The sequence below is a fragment of the Coccinella septempunctata genome, chromosome 8 (genome assembly GCF_907165205.1).
Source record: "Coccinella septempunctata chromosome 8, icCocSept1.1, whole genome shotgun sequence".
NCBI lineage: Eukaryota > Metazoa > Arthropoda > Insecta > Coleoptera > Coccinellidae > Coccinella > Coccinella septempunctata.
In genome coordinates, this window is record NC_058196.1 from 16,445,452 (window position 1) to 16,462,905 (window position 17,454).

Here is a 17,454-nt window from a genome sequence, read left to right on the forward strand (position 1 = left end):
TCAACGAACATACAGCAATAATGACAGTTGACGAGAAGATGTAGCGACTCATCATTTTCAAAGTTGCGTCATTCAGTGGTTAGTGGTTTCGAACTAAAAAATTGCTGAAGAATTTTTCTACACGTATCTATATGTTTTCTGGGGTACCGAATCCGAAAATCATGTTTGGACTAGATTTGGATATGTCTTCACCATGAAAATGGCGATAAACCATAGAATTTCCGATGTTGTTTTAGTATTTTGCTTATACTGCCAGAACGACGCATCCTAGAGATAAAAACACTCTACCTTCCCTATGTAATGATGTAGGTAATGATGAAATTTCACGTGAACTAAAGTTCTAATCAACTCGCCAGCATCTTTCGTCTTACCGCTAGAGCGCACTGAATATTGCTGATAGTTTCCATCTTGGCAAAAATCGTTGTTGTATTATCAGAGAGCTTCAAAGTTCGATAATATGCCTGGCAGTCGATCCCCCATCATCACATATAATAATATTAGGGAATCCATCCTTTCAATTCATTATAATTTGGACCTTGTTGTGTCTTATTTATTCTAGCATATTAGAGTTAAGAGTTAATTTATGTTTTCCGCGGATGTAGCTGTGGTATTCTAAATTTGTCATAAATTTATGGGGATCTTGTCAAAACCGTTTTGATGAACATATTTCACGCAGAAGAGAATGAACGATGATACTACGGTTAGTATTTTCTCCCCTTTGAAGATATTCCGACAGCTATCAGTGAGGAGGCTGAATAATGAGTTTGTTTAGCAGTTTCCATGTTCGATATCTGTTCAATCCTTCTTAACAGGAATATAGCTGTCGACAGTCTACTGCAAAATAATTCCCCGATAAAGGACTTGTTTCAGCCGAGGGAAAAAGGAGGAATAGAGAGTTATACCCAGGTATGACAGCGATTCATCAGTCTGTATCTTGGTAGTAAATACCAAATTTTGTGTCTTTTCAATGTTTATCTTGAGACCGTTTGCGAAAAACCACTTCTGAGCGTCATTTAAGGATTTGTTCGTCATCGCATGAATAGGGAGTCCTTTGACTAATTGAGCACTGCAGTGTCGTCAGCATAACAGCAGCTTTTGTCCGACTCCACATTCACGTGTAGGTCGTTTATGTAGAGGCTATGAACAGAATGTCGTTCCATTTGACCTTCTGATTTCTTTTTGCTAGGTTAGGTATGATGCAAATATTTCATATGCCTTTTCTCCCACACCATAATAATACTGGAGCTTCTGTAAGAGAAGTATTCCGTGTGGGACACTATCAAAGGCCTTACTCAAGTCCATATAGGACTAATAGGACAATTCGACCTATCCGTTATCATACGCTTCAAGAATAGTTTCCAAAACGTCGATCATTGCCGTTATTGTCGACCTGCCTTTTCTAAATCAGTTGACCGATAGAGGGCTTCTCATCTGATACCCGATGTATTGTACTCGATACTGCATTTTGTATACCTGTAAATAGGGTCTAGAACAATACTTCTTTATCGCTTCTCGGCCCTATGGCTAAGATCAAAGTGTAGGCCCTGTTACGCCGATACTTTATCTGGATGGTGGCGGCTTCCAAAGGGTCATATCTATTTGGTCTGTTATGTCTCCGGGTCGCGGGACGTGACGCAGCGGGGACCGGAGGTCTCGTCGGTCCATTCCAGTGATGCCACAGCTACCGAAATTTCGGTAGATCTACCGATTTGCGAAAATTTCTACCGATATACCGATTTCAATTCATTTTCTACCGAATTTTTTGATTAGTGTGGAACACAAAATTACATTCCAGTACAAAACAAAACAGATCTAATTTGCTTTGGTTTGGTGACTTGACAAGGGACAACTGACTACGTAAGGCCTGCCGCAGACATGCAATTTTTAGTTTTGCAACTGTTTAGTTGCAGAAGTGAGTACAATGCATTTATATGGGACAGCGCAGACATGCAACTGAAAAGTTGCAGCGATTACCTTTGTGTGCGCCCTCGAACCGCTTGCAATCAAACTGTTGCGCAACTGAAAAGTTGCATGTCTGCGGCAGGCCTAAGTGTTAGATAAAGGTTTCGCCGTAACAGAACAGCATTTCATAAAAATGAGTGATAAAAAGGTGCTATATGAAACTCGAGATAGGTATCGTTTGAGATATATACGTACATTTAAAATTAACTGTATTTTTATGTTACGTTATTTATTTTTCTCATGATAATGAATGCTTTTCTGTTTTTTAGTTTATTACTATTTGTATAAATAAATCTTCCATTTATAGTTTTTGTTATTTATGATATTAATTTCATTTTCATGGCATGGATTTATGTTTAATTTGGTTTTCTCGTTATGAAATTCCTATAATCTTTCATCATTACGTGAATAGGTAAGAAATTATATTACTCTATAATTTTGAAGCAAAAACCCTATTCCATTCGACGCCTTTGCATGAAATAAATAGTTTTAACAGAGTATTAACTTGGATCTACCGAAATCTACCGAATTTTTCCGATAGTTCTACCGAAACTTCAAAAATGTCTGTGGCAACACTGGTCCATTCTTCTCCACGAGCTCTCTCGTTATTCTCTCCGTGACCTCGGAGAGGCCGCTGGCATTCTCCACTTCGTCTATCCAGCCGAGCCATCTTTCTTGGTCTTCAGTAATTCCACGCGCTCTCACTCGTGAGGCAGCCGTGTCACGGGCACTCAGCGGGGCGACGGGTTGGACCGCAGATGGTGGCGAGCCCGAGGTAAGCGTCGAGGAAGCAGCGGCTGTGGCCGGCGTCACGCGCACTGGTCTTCTTGGTCTGGTGGACACCGGTCTTCTCAGTCTGGCAGCTACCCCGTTCGAATCCGGGTCATGTTGTGCCGGGTTATTGGCCAGCGATGAGGAAGATGTCGGGCCCTGGGGGGGCAGCGAAGCCTGCCCCCGTATCGTGACTTTTTTTATATGTATGTATTTCTTTTTCTTACAACTTGTCAATATATAATAATCTGAGAAGCGTTTGTATGTATGTACATGTGTTATATCTAAGACGTCCCCTATTGGGATATTGTAACTATTTTAATTATTTTACAATGTATGACATGTTTTGTAAACACTATTTTCTGAATAAAGTTTTCAATCTGTTCTTATCAGCTTAATATCTGATACGCCCCGCATGTGGGGCCAGTATATTAAACTGATTTTTGGAAATTGACAGTGGTTAGGGGCTTGCTCCACCACCGTCGCGGGTTGGCCCGGTATTGCAGTACCTCCGGGATCGGCCCACTTCAAACAAAGAATCATATATGATCAGAGGTCAGGTATGGCCGTCCGTACTTATTTGTCACGTGTCTCATAAGAGAGAAGTTTGATATTTTTCAGAATGATCGTGATAGGTGATATTTTAACAAAAATACATATATCGATATGGTATCAAACAGCTCGAAGAATTCATGCAACTTTAATTATGTAGATAAATACCAATCAACAGACAGTATATCCAATATACCAAATAATCATCATCTGAAATCAAGAATTATTAAATTCATGTTTTTTTACACAAATCGAAACGATGTGATTTGTATCTCTCTTTAACTAGAAGTATCGATCGTGTTGTGCATAAATAATGCCGACGTTTCGTTAGATACCTGTTCTAACTTTATCAAGGCTAGAAATGAGGTACATCATCTTAGTGAATTTTTTTGTCGGTCTGTAATAATATCGATTCACTATACAGATTCGATAGTTCGAATTTCATATTAATATATCGAAAGATAAAATAGCGCCTAAAATTTTCGATGTTAAAATACTCTCACTTCTGCTATAAGCGGCAACATCGTAACATTTAACATATTTTTATGGACAGATAGATCAGAAGTCCAAAACCTAGTACCCAAATTTTCAGAATAATCCTACGATCCGTTCACCTTCACCTTAAACTTCTAATGGGACAACCTGTACAGACGCCCTTAATGAAGTTTGTCGGCTGTGGCTATAATAAGGCATTTAAATTATATACAGAGAAAATATACTCATTTTATTTTAGATGATATACCTAAAATGCTTATTTAAATAATTCACAGGGCTCTTTAGTTATCTTTAAAGTAAGTCTCAATGTTCATTTTGCCTTTTATACACCCATGTTAATCTTAATTTTATAGCTACTAAGAGGAGAAGACTTTTATTAATTTACAAAATTAGCTCCACCATAAGGGAAGCTTTAAAAAATTGTTGATAGACTCATTTGAGTTATCCCTCCCCACGGAAATCTTTAGTAAAAGGCGAAAGATTTATTCGCATCTGAGGAGAGATCAGAGTAAGTAATATCCCGCTCATCGAATGCTATATGCTAATTGAGTTTGTATAGATGAGTACTATAAAGGTAAAAGGTAGGTATATTCAAAAACGTTCAAATTCAATTTCACATGTTTCTGCTCATAAAACTCGAATGATACATTGAATTGATATATGTGGATCGTGTTCAAACGGAAACATCAATATTTTCATATCAATTAATGCAGAATTAAACTAATTAAGTTGTAATGCTACATCGGAAGCCATCTGTTGAGTAACACATGAAATAACTTTCACCCATCTATTGTGTTACATATTGTTATGTTATAGATATTCTTCGTTCCTGGTATCATTTCTGTATCGAGCACGTTAGGATAACATCGTAATTGCTATTGTTGCTCTGAAATAGGAGGCAGTAATACCAATTTTGCCGGTTCTACGTTGACGGATCAAGATAATAATAATAATTATAATAATAACGCTGCTTACGATGGTAGGTGGTACGCAGGGTGTTTTCAAAGGTGAGGCTTTTTTAGAGAAGGTAGATTTAACGAAAATAAGTCGTTTTTTCTATATAAAATATTCAAGATGGCTGAGCTACAACCCCTACAAGTTCCACAAAATTTCATCAAAGTTCAAGTACGGGACTGTAGAAGGTGACTACGGTATCGGAAAAACGAAACAAAACATAAACCTATGGATGGACAATGAATGGTTCAGTACATTCGCGTTTATCTGATTAGTAGCATCAGGTCACTTGGAAGAATAGTTGTATTGTGCTTATGTCGATAAAGTGCTATTATTGTTACCCTATTGTTGGAGCGATTGAACAAGAAGATTGTGAAAAAATTTGTGAATAATTTAGACGAATATTATTGGTGGATACTAATATTCTTTTTTTATACTTGCGTCCTAAGTCTTTTTCTGTCAGTTGATATCGAAATAAGCCATTTCATAAAATCGTGTAAGTCACTGAATAATGAGAAAAATTCGACAATCCTAAGTTTCCATTTTCATTTCCACGTTAATCTCGAACTGTCCAATATCCTAAACGAAACCATATTGTTGAGTCAGCCATCAGGAAATAATTTTTTTCCCATTCCTTTGCAATAATTCAGAAAACAAATGATCTAGGGTCGTATTAGGATCTATTTCAGTAATCATTTTCAATTTTCTTTCAATGTTGTCATTTTGAGAGTTTTTTATAGGTCATTTTTGGTGAAACGCTTTACTTTGACCAGTTCTATCTTCTGTAAAAAAAAAGGCTCGCACCTTTAAATACACCCTGTGGCTAATTGATCAATTGCAGTATTTTTATCTTAATTTTCAGAACACCTCAAATTTCGAACGAGTAGATAATGTTAGATCCAAGATATCCTATGGAACCGAAAAATCGGGAACTAAGTCAGTGAAAAGTATTTACCATGATTGTGTTTGATCTGGTGAGTGTTTCTCTAATCCGAAAATTTCATTTGTATTGGAATTGGAAAATCTATTATTCCATATTTCTAGGAAAAATTATAAAAGTTCCGGAGAAACACAAGTGCTAGGAAATATTTATATAAATATGTAATTTTGCCTCTCATTGGATATTTTTTGCTCTTTTCAAATATCTCGATCAAATTCCAAAATTTTAATTCACAGGGTGTTGAATTCCAGCTGGAAGAAGTCCCATATTTTTCAAATACGGACCTGGAATTTTTTATCAATTTAAATGTAAATCTATCGACCTGTGTAAGTGAATCATATATTCCAAATATCAACCAACCGACTATACTGGTTGGTTCAAAAGTTATGAGAAATTCAAATTTTAGGTGAATACATGAAGCACCCTGTATCTCGGTTATGGAATTGATTAGACCTGTCTATTATGGGTTTTTTTGGACTCGCCTAGGGTAGCTCTAGCTCAGGTTATCTTATGTTCATTTAGAAACGAAACACCCTGTAGATTATTGATAAAACTTCGTGTACCGAAATTAATTTTTTGCTCGTTGAATTCTCCAGGATGATCAAGTTTCTCAACTATAAAGGTAATAAAAGAGAAAAAGATTGCTCATAAGAAGTGGAAACGATTCAAAACATCTATCCAGAATTGATACTTTGTAGGAGTCGTTGAAAATTTCTGATAGAATCCGACTAGAGAAAGTACCAAGACTCTGTTGAGTATTTCGTTAGTTCTAATCGGGAATTTTTGTGGCAAGTCGCAAAAAATTAAAGAGGTGCTCCATTTCCGATTACGACGATACAAGAAAGGAATTCAAACAGGGTTATTACTAATCATCAGACTCTGCAGGGAAGTTTTCTGATAAGTTAGCTTCTGTCCGTGTTCAATCCACCTTACCATTACGCTAGGGAATGTTAAAATGTAGAATCGTATTGTATACCGCCTAAAACTATCAAAAAAAAATCAAAGAATTAGCAAATAAATTCCAGGACAGGAAAATCAGCCTACGTGATTACTAAAGTATTCTAATATTAGGTTAGGATCAGTTATTTGGAACCCATGCTATAATATTTATATCAATAGATCAGCTCATTAGGTACCTATGTAAATGGGAAATTTCATCAAAATTGCGTTGATAACAACTGACGAATTATGAAGAATTTGAAATTGTCGAACCTTACCTACAGATCAACGAATGATGAGAGATGTGAAGTTCATATGCAAAATTATTAATATCTCATACCGCTGCGAACTTGTTGGTATGTTCACCTTCAACTTGCCATCATACGCGAAATAAATTTTTGTTTTATATAAGTCGATGCTCTACAATAATAACTTAAATTCACCTCTGATTAGATGCCTCAAGTCAAGCCTCTTTATGAAAAATAGTCGAGTTATGTTATAAAATTGTTTTCTTCTGTGTTTCGATCTATATTCTAGAGATCCATTATTACAACAGTTTTATCTTTCTTTGTATTTTTTATTAAGCACCACTTTAACCATCATGTGAGAACATATTATATTTTTTGCTTTGTCCTTTCATGTACTCCATTTGAATATGAATAAATAAAAATAAGTACCTAAATAAATAATTATACTTACTCACCTGATTAATCCAGCAGAGTAGATGAACGAATATGTAACAATAAGATTTTTTCTCACTGGTCACTGCACTGTGTATTCAAATTGAATTTCTCCGATTCTGGCAAGAAGCAACACAGGATGGTCTAAACGAGAGTGAAGAGTTTGTCAGTGTATCGAGAATTTTTTATTTTTACGATGCAATTGCAAGTTATGTTTACTGGCCATCCGGGGCATCTTTAGGGTTGCTTAATGTTAGCAGTATGGGTCGGAACCTTTGTAATTTCGCAGTTCACATTCCTGGTTTCCATCTGTTGAATAAACCGGGCTAAAATATTTGTTTATTTCGGTGTTCGTGTATTCGTTTATTTCTGTGAAGAGAAGAATAGAAATTTGAATTATTCATCGCTGTTTGGGAATGGAACCAATTCTTGCTGATTACTGCTATGAAGAAATTCAGTCTTCATGATAATTATGTCACAAAAATATGCCTTCGGAAGCCACCTCACAGCGATGGGCCAAAATTAGAGGAATTATTGGTTTGCCCCACCTGTTGATCATGTTTTATAGATATGTAATTGTTTTGTGGTCAGACGGCTCTAAGGAATAGAGCACTCCATGAAAATGTACCTATTTAGATATTTTTAATTGCAAATATTGCAATTTCTTCTTCAACGAATATTCTGTTGAATGGATTCAACAATTTTAACATATTCGGCCATTCCAAATTGTCATACACAATGATGAAATTTTTTGCAATCGATAATACACCTCGTAATACTCAAATATGGAAGGAAAAAAACTAGTTGTCTGATGTAAGTAGGTGTTCAATATGATTTTCTCGACTTTCTATAACCTTTATGAGGCTCTAACTGTTCGTATCATTACATGAGGATTTTTGCGAATTTTATCGCAAGCACCATTCATTCAATCTAATAATATTTCCTTTGTCAGAAAAGATATCTGTTTCATAGAACTTGGCCTTCAAATAACCACAAAGAAAGAAAGAAACCGAGAGGTGTCGAGTATAGATCTAGCTGTCCAATCCACCTGTCTGCATATTCTCTATTAGTAAATTTGTGAGACTTTATGAATATTTGTAACTCTACTCAACTTAATAAAGGGTCCTGAAATAGTGATGGATATTTTTTTTTCTGTGCATAAATATGATCAATGTTTCAATAACAAAGAGTAATAAGACCAGACCAATAGATATTCATATAGATTCGATAAATGCAACAACGGAGTCAATGGAGAAGAGTACGAAAGAGCATTTATAACACTTCTTCGAATTTTCAATCATTAACTTCACTAAAAGAGCTAATGAGGGGAAAATCAATTCGGATAATTAATTACTTCAGGTCCACGTTGTCCATAAAAAGCGATTCATTCAAAAACTTCATACAGGATGTTTTTCACTAGTTTGGACTTGAATATAGCCTCAATGAGTCCGGTCCTGAGTTTTGTCAAATTTTAAGGTCCCGTTTTATTGAAACTAATAACGTTAACCTGATGATGAATTTTCAGTCGAATAGATCAATATCAGGAGTTATAGCGAAAGGAAAATTCAGAAAACCCTCTAGCTGTATATCGGAAACGGAGTACCTAAGAGACACATATGCGGGGTGTTTTTGAACTCAGCTCAATGCCACGGTTTATGCCATCTATGGTGTTATAATTATCAGAGGTGGGCGTTAAGGCCGTTCAGTAAGCTGAAGGTATTGAAAATTCGTCTTAGTTAACACACAGACTCTTAGTTTATGAAGGCTTACCTATAATACGAATAAATATGCGTCGATGTAAAAATATTATATTTAAATTATCTTATACCGGGACAGCGCGTACGCAGTCCCGACTACCAAAAATTACGCGCCCGAGTTATCCGCATTAGGGATAATCGCAGAGGTCAGCCCGATCGAAGTGCAATGAAAGGGCCTCACTCCGGGGGAACCACCTTATTGATCATGGTAACCCCTACGCCAGGTAAGTATGAGTTGGGAAGAGTTTTGGCCGGTTTTACATTACATTGGAAGATTCTTTTGAGATATGTATGTTGAACAGCACCATCTACTAGGACAAAAAGGAAACATCAAAGATCGATACTATATTTATATTACAATACCCAGCTTCCTATCCTGTCAGTCGCTTTCCTATTGATTCCTTTCACATATTTTTTCTTTTTAATAATAGTTCAACGAACAAGCCTGACGACAGTCTAGCTTTTTCATAGATTCTTACCTGAATTCAGAACCCAAATTTTCATTGATTTATACGAACATAAATTAATTTACTTTGATTTTCACTTTCACTTTACCCTCCCTATGTAATGATGAAATTTCACGTGAACTAAAGTTCTAATTAACTCGCTAGCATCTTTCGTTTTACCGCTAGAGCGCACTAAATATTGCTCATAGTTTCCATCTTGGCAAAAATCGTTGTTGTATTATCAGAGAGCTTCAAAGTTCGATAATATGCCTGGCAGTCGATCCCCCATCGTCACATATAAAAATATTAGGGCATGCATCCTTTCAATTCATTATAATTTGGACCTTGTTGTGTCTTATTTATTGTAGCATAGTAGAGTTAAGAGTTAATTTATGTTTTCCACGGGTGTAGCTGTGGTATTCTAAATTTGTCATAAATTTATGGGGATCTTGTCAAAACCGTTTTGATGAACATATTTCACGCAGAAGAGAATTAACGATGATACTACGGTTAGTATTTTCTCCCCTTTGAAGATATTCCGACAGCTATCAGTGAGGAGGCTGAATAATGAGTTTGTTTAGCAGATTCCATGTTCGATATCTGTTCAATCTTTCTTATCAGGAATATAGCTGTCGACAGTCTACTGCAAAATAATTCGCCGATAAAGGACTTGTTTCAGCCGAGGGAAAAAGGAGTATGTCAGGTATGACAGCGATTCATCAGTCTGTATCTTGGTAGTAAATACCAAATTTTGTGTCTTTTCAATGTTTATCGTGAAACCGTTTGCGAAAAACCACTTCTGAGCGTCATTTAAGGATTTGTTCGTCATCGCATGAATAGGGAGTCCTTTGACTAATTGAGTACTGCAGTGTCGTCTGCAAAACAGCAGCTTTTGTCCGACACCACATTCACGTGTAGGTCGTTTATGCAGAGGCTATGAACAGAATAGGCCCCAATATGATATGGCTCTCTTCAATATTCGAAGAGATTTCCTTCCATTTGACCTTCTGATTTCTTTTTGCTAGGTTAGGTATGATGCAAATATTTCATATGCCTTTTCTCTCACACCATAATAATACTGGAGCTTCTGTAAGAGAAGTATTCCGTGTGGGACACTATCAAAGGCCTTACCCAAGTCCATATAGGTCTTATAGGACAATTCGACGTATCCGTTATCATACGCTTCAAGAATAGTTTCCAGAACGTCGATCATTGCCGTTATTGTCGACCTGCGTTTTCTAAATCAGTTGACCGATAGAGGGCTTCTCATCTGATACCTGATGTATTGTACTCGATACTGCATTTTGTATACCTGTAAATAGGGTCCAGAACGATACTTCTTTATCGCTTCTCGGCCCTATGGCTAAGATCAAAGTGTAGTATCTGTTCTTATCAGCTTAATATCTGATACGCCCCGCATGTGGGGCCAGTATATTAAACTGATTTTTGGAAATTGACAGTGGTTAGGGGCTTGCTCCACCACCGTCGCGGGTTGGCCCGGTATTGCAGTACCTCCGGGATCGGCCCACTTCAAACAAAGAATCATATGATCAGATGTTAGGCTTAGGCATGGCCGTACTCGTTGTCACGTGTCTCATAAGAGAGAAGTTTGATATTTTTCAGAAATATCGTGATAGGTGATATTTTTACAAAAATACATATATCGATATGGTATCAAACAGCTCGAAGAATTCATGCAACTTTAATTATGTAGATAAATACCAATCAACAGACAGTAGAATTATATTAATGTTTTTTTACAAAAATCGAAACGGTGTGATTAGTATCTCTCTTTAACTAGAAGTATCGATCGTGTTGTGCATAAATAATGCCGACGTTTCGTTAGATACCTGTTCTAACTTTATCAAGGCTAGAAATGAGGTACATCATCTTAGTGAATTTTTTTGTCGGTCTGTAATAATATCGATTCACTATACAGATTCGATAGTTCGAATTTCATATTAATATATCGAAAGATAAAATAGCGCCTAAAATTTTCGATGTTAAAATACTCTCACTTCTGCTATAAGCGGCAACATCGTAACATTTAACATATTTTTATGGACAGATAGATCAGAAGTCCAAAACCTAGTACCCAAATTTTCAGAATAATCCTACGATCCGTTCACCTTCACCTTAAACTTCTAATGGGACAACCTGTACAGACGCCCTTAATGAAGTTTGCCGGCTGTGGCTATAATAAGGCATTTAAATTATATACAGAGAAAATATACTCATTTTATTTTAGATGATATACCTAAAATGCTTATTTAAATAATTCACAGGGCTCTTTAGTTATCTTTAAAGTAAGTCTCAATGTTCATTTTGTCTTTTATACACCCATGTTAATCTTAATTTTATAGCTACTAAGAGGAGAAGACTTTTATTAATTTACAAAATTAGCTCCACCATAAGGGAAGCTTTAAAAAATTGATGATAGACTCATTTGAGTTATCCCTCCCCACGGAAATCTTTAGTAAAAGGCGAAAGATTTATTCGCATCTGAGGAGAGATCAGAGTAAGAAATATCCCGCTCATCGAATGCTATATGCTAATTGAGTTTGTATAGATGAGTACTATAAAGGTAAAAGGTAGGTATATTCAAAAACGTTCAAATTCAATTTCACATGTTTCTGCTCATAAAACTCGAATGATACATTGAATTGATATATGTGGATCGTGTTCAAACGGAAACATCAATATTTTCATATCAATTAATGCAGAATTAAACTAATTAAGTTGTAATGCTACATCGGAAGCCATCTGTTGAGTAACACATGAAATAACTTTCACCCATCTATTGTGTTACATATTGTTATGTTATAGATATTCTTCGTTCCTGGTATCATTTCTGTATCGAGCACGTTAGGATAACATCGTAATTGCTATTGTTGCTCTGAAATAGGAGGCAGTAATACCAATTTTGCCGGTTCTACGTTGACGGATCAAGATAATAATAATAATTATAATAATAACGCTGCTTACGATGGTAGGTGGTACGCAGGGTGTTTTCAAAGGTGAGGCTTTTTTAGAGAAGGTAGATTTAACGAAAATAAGTCGTTTTTTCTATATAAAATATTCAAGATGGCTGAGCTACAACCCCTACAAGTTCCACAAAATTTCATCAAAGTTCAAGTACGGGACTGTAGAAGGTGACTACGGTATCGGAAAAACGAAACAAAACATAAACCTATGGATGGACAATGAATGGTTCAGTACATTCGCGTTTATCTGATTAGTAGCATCAGGTCACTTGGAAGAATAGTTGTATTGTGCTTATGTCGATAAAGTGCTATTATTGTTACCCTATTGTTGGAGCGATTGAACAAGAAGATTGTGAAAAAATTTGTGAATAATTTAGACGAATATTATTGGTGGATACTAATATTCTTTTTTTATACTTGCGTCCTAAGTCTTTTTCTGTCAGTTGATATCGAAATAAGCCATTTCATAAAATCGTGTAAGTCACTGAATAATGAGAAAAATTCGACAATCCTAAGTTTCCATTTTCATTTCCACGTTAATCTCGAACTGTCCAATATCCTAAACGAAACCATATTGTTGAGTCAGCCATCAGGAAATAATTTTTTTCCCATTCCTTTGCAATAATTCAGAAAACAAATGATCTAGGGTCGTATTAGGATCTATTTCAGTAATCATTTTCAATTTTCTTTCAATGTTGTCATTTTGAGAGTTTTTTATAGGTCATTTTTGGTGAAACGCTTTACTTTGACCAGTTCTATCTTCTGTAAAAAAAAAGGCTCGCACCTTTAAATACACCCTGTGGCTAATTGATCAATTGCAGTATTTTTATCTTAATTTTCAGAACACCTCAAATTTCGAACGAGTAGATAATGTTAGATCCAAGATATCCTATGGAACCGAAAAATCGGGAACTAAGTCAGTGAAAAGTATTTACCATGATTGTGTTTGATCTGGTGAGTGTTTCTCTAATCCGAAAATTTCATTTGTATTGGAATTGGAAAATCTATTATTCCATATTTCTAGGAAAAATTATAAAAGTTCCGGAGAAACACAAGTGCTAGGAAATATTTATATAAATATGTAATTTTGCCTCTCATTGGATATTTTTTGCTCTTTTCAAATATCTCGATCAAATTCCAAAATTTTAATTCACAGGGTGTTGAATTCCAGCTGGAAGAAGTCCCATATTTTTCAAATACGGACCTGGAATTTTTTATCAATTTAAATGTAAATCTATCGACCTGTGTAAGTGAATCATATATTCCAAATATCAACCAACCGACTATACTGGTTGGTTCAAAAGTTATGAGAAATTCAAATTTTAGGTGAATACATGAAGCACCCTGTATCTCGGTTATGGAATTGATTAGACCTGTCTATTATGGGTTTTTTTGGACTCGCCTAGGGTAGCTCTAGCTCAGGTTATCTTATGTTCATTTAGAAACGAAACACCCTGTAGATTATTGATAAAACTTCGTGTACCGAAATTAATTTTTTGCTCGTTGAATTCTCCAGGATGATCAAGTTTCTCAACTATAAAGGTAATAAAAGAGAAAAAGATTGCTCATAAGAAGTGGAAACGATTCAAAACATCTATCCAGAATTGATACTTTGTAGGAGTCGTTGAAAATTTCTGATAGAATCCGACTAGAGAAAGTACCAAGACTCTGTTGAGTATTTCGTTAGTTCTAATCGGGAATTTTTGTGGCAAGTCGCAAAAAATTAAAGAGGTGCTCCATTTCCGATTACGACGATACAAGAAAGGAATTCAAACAGGGTTATTACTAATCATCAGACTCTGCAGGGAAGTTTTCTGATAAGTTAGCTTCTGTCCGTGTTCAATCCACCTTACCATTACGCTAGGGAATGTTAAAATGTAGAATCGTATTGTATACCGCCTAAAACTATCAAAAAAAAATCAAAGAATTAGCAAATAAATTCCAGGACAGGAAAATCAGCCTACGTGATTACTAAAGTATTCTAATATTAGGTTAGGATCAGTTATTTGGAACCCATGCTATAATATTTATATCAATAGATCAGCTCATTAGGTACCTATGTAAATGGGAAATTTCATCAAAATTGCGTTGATAACAACTGACGAATTATGAAGAATTTGAAATTGTCGAACCTTACCTACAGATCAACGAATGATGAGAGATGTGAAGTTCATATGCAAAATTATTAATATCTCATACCGCTGCGAACTTGTTGGTATGTTCACCTTCAACTTGCCATCATACGCGAAATAAATTTTTGTTTTATATAAGTCGATGCTCTACAATAATAACTTAAATTCACCTCTGATTAGATGCCTCAAGTCAAGCCTCTTTATGAAAAATAGTCGAGTTATGTTATAAAATTGTTTTCTTCTGTGTTTCGATCTATATTCTAGAGATCCATTATTACAACAGTTTTATCTTTCTTTGTATTTTTTATTAAGCACCACTTTAACCATCAGTGAGAACATATTATATTTTTTGCTTTGTCCTTTCATGTACTCCATTTGAATATGAATAAATAAAAATAAGTACCTAAATAAATAATTATACTTACTCACCTGATTAATCCAGCAGAGTAGATGAACGAATATGTAACAATAAGATTTTTTCTCACTGGTCACTGCACTGTGTATTCAAATTGAATTTCTCCGATTCTGGCAAGAAGCAACACAGGATGGTCTAAACGAGAGTGAAGAGTTTGTCAGTGTATCGAGAATTTTTTATTTTTACGATGCAATTGCAAGTTATGTTTACTGGCCATCCGGGGCATCTTTAGGGTTGCTTAATGTTAGCAGTATGGGTCGGAACCTTTGTAATTTCGCAGTTCACATTCCTGGTTTCCATCTGTTGAATAAACCGGGCTAAAATATTTGTTTATTTCGGTGTTCGTGTATTCGTTTATTTCTGTGAAGAGAAGAATAGAAATTTGAATTATTCATCGCTGTTTGGGAATGGAACCAATTCTTGCTGATTACTGCTATGAAGAAATTCAGTCTTCATGATAATTATGTCACAAAAATATGCCTTCGGAAGCCACCTCACAGCGATGGGCCAAAATTAGAGGAATTATTGGTTTGCCCCACCTGTTGATCATGTTTTATAGATATGTAATTGTTTTGTGGTCAGACGGCTCTAAGGAATAGAGCACTCCATGAAAATGTACCTATTTAGATATTTTTAATTGCAAATATTGCAATTTCTTCTTCAACGAATATTCTGTTGAATGGATTCAACAATTTTAACATATTCGGCCATTCCAAATTGTCATAAACAATGATGAAATTTTTTGCAATCGATAATACACCTCGTAATACTCAAATATGGAAGGAAAAAAACTAGTTGTCTGATGTAAGTAGGTGTTCAATATGATTTTCTCGACTTTCTATAACCTTTATGAGGCTCTAACTGTTCGTATCATTACATGAGGATTTTTGCGAATTTTATCGCAAGCACCATTCATTCAATCTAATAATATTTCCTTTGTCAGAAAAGATATCTGTTTCATAGAACTTGGCCTTCAAATAACCACAAAGAAAGAAAGAAACCGAGAGGTGTCGAGTATAGATCTAGCTGTCCAATCCACCTGTCTGCATATTCTCTATTAGAAAATTTGTGAGACTTTCTGAATATTTGTAACTCTACTCAACTTAATAAAGGGTCCTGAAATAGTGATGGATATTTTTTTTTCTGTGCATAAATATGATCAATGTTTCAATAACAAAGAGTAATAAGACCAGACCAATAGATATTCATATAGATTCGATAAATGCAACAACGGAGTCAATGGAGAAGAGTACGAAAGAGCATTTATAACACTTCTTCGAATTTTCAATCATTAACTTCACTAAAAGAGCTAATGAGGGGAAAATCAATTCGGATAATTAATTACTTCAGGTCCACGTTGTCCATAAAAAGCGATTCATTCAAAAACTTCATATAGGATGTTTTTCACTAGTTTGGACTTGAATATAGCCTCAATGAGTCCGGTCCTAAGTTTTGTCAAATTTTAAGGTCCCGTTTTATTGAAACTAATAACGTTAACCTGATGATGAATTTTCAGTCGAATAGATCAATATCAGGAGTTATAGCGAAAGGAAAATTCAGAAAACCCTCTAGCTGTATATCGGAAACGGAGTACCTAAGAGACACATATGCGGGGTGTTTTTGAACTCAGCTCAATGCCACGGTTTATGCCATCTATGGTGTTATAATTATCAGAGGTGGGCGTTAAGGCCGTTCAGTAAGCTGAAGGTATTGAAAATTCGTCTTAGTTAACACACAGACTCTTAGTTTATGAAGGCTTACCTATAATACGAATAAATATGCGTCGATGTAAAAATATTATATTTAAATTATCTTATACCGGGACAGCGCGTACGCAGTCCCGACTACCAAAAATTACGCGCCCGAGTTATCCGCATTAGGGATAATCGCAGAGGTCAGCCCGATCGAAGTGCAATGAAAGGGCCTCACTCCGGGGGAACCACCTTATTGATCATGGTAACCCCTACGCCAGGTAAGTATGAGTTGGGAAGAGTTTTGGCCGGTTTTACATTACATTGGAAGATTCTTTTGAGATATGTATGTTGAACAGCACCATCTTCTTCTTCTTCTTCATGTGCCGTCTCCTTCACGAAGGTTGGCGACTAATAAGGCAATCTTAACTTTTGAAGCTGCTGCCCGAAATAGTTCAGCTGTTGTTTTTCCAGACCAAGTTCTTAAATTCTTCAACCAGGAATCTCTTCTGCGTCCAGGGCCCCTTTTGCTGTTAATTTTACCTTGAATTATCAGTTGTAATAATTCGTACTTGCTTCCACGCATTATGTGTCCAAAGTACTCAAATTTTCTTTTCTTGATGTTATGAAGAAGTTCTGTTTGAGCATTCATTCTGCGCAACACCTCCTCATTCCGTATCCTGTCAGTCCACGATATTCGTAGCATGCGTCGATATGCCCACATCTCAAAGGCGGT

The 17,454-nt window shown here is 35.7% G+C and overlaps 1 protein-coding gene, 5 non-coding genes and 1 pseudogene across 6 annotated transcripts; 3 read left to right on the top strand and 4 right to left on the bottom strand.

The window, feature by feature from the left end:
• Positions 1–1,531: 1,531 nt before the first annotated feature.
• Positions 1,532–3,359, top strand: LOC123318346. The gene is made up of 4 exons (XM_044904956.1): positions 1,532–1,659; positions 2,541–2,923; positions 3,191–3,293; positions 3,355–3,359. The coding sequence occupies exons 1-4, from the start codon at positions 1,569–1,571 to the stop codon at positions 3,357–3,359; spliced, it is 582 nt and encodes a 193-aa protein (XP_044760891.1). The 5' UTR covers positions 1,532–1,568.
• On the top strand, positions 3,088–3,264 carry LOC123319675 (annotated as a pseudogene).
• Positions 3,360–4,171: 812 nt separating the features above from the next.
• LOC123319625 lies at positions 4,172–4,292 on the bottom strand. Its single transcript, XR_006538579.1, has one exon. It is a non-coding gene; the product is annotated as a U5 spliceosomal RNA (small nuclear RNA).
• A 4,828-nt stretch (positions 4,293–9,120) lies between these two features.
• LOC123319606 lies at positions 9,121–9,282 on the bottom strand. The gene has a single exon (XR_006538562.1). It is a non-coding gene; the product is annotated as a U1 spliceosomal RNA (small nuclear RNA).
• A 1,557-nt stretch (positions 9,283–10,839) lies between these two features.
• On the top strand, positions 10,840–11,030 carry LOC123319672. Its single transcript, XR_006538620.1, has one exon. It is a non-coding gene; the product is annotated as a U2 spliceosomal RNA (small nuclear RNA).
• An 867-nt stretch (positions 11,031–11,897) lies between these two features.
• On the bottom strand, positions 11,898–12,018 carry LOC123319624. The gene has a single exon (XR_006538578.1). It is a non-coding gene; the product is annotated as a U5 spliceosomal RNA (small nuclear RNA).
• Positions 12,019–16,845: 4,827 nt separating this feature from the next.
• LOC123319617 lies at positions 16,846–17,007 on the bottom strand. Its single transcript, XR_006538573.1, has one exon. It is a non-coding gene; the product is annotated as a U1 spliceosomal RNA (small nuclear RNA).
• Positions 17,008–17,454: the final 447 nt, after the last annotated feature.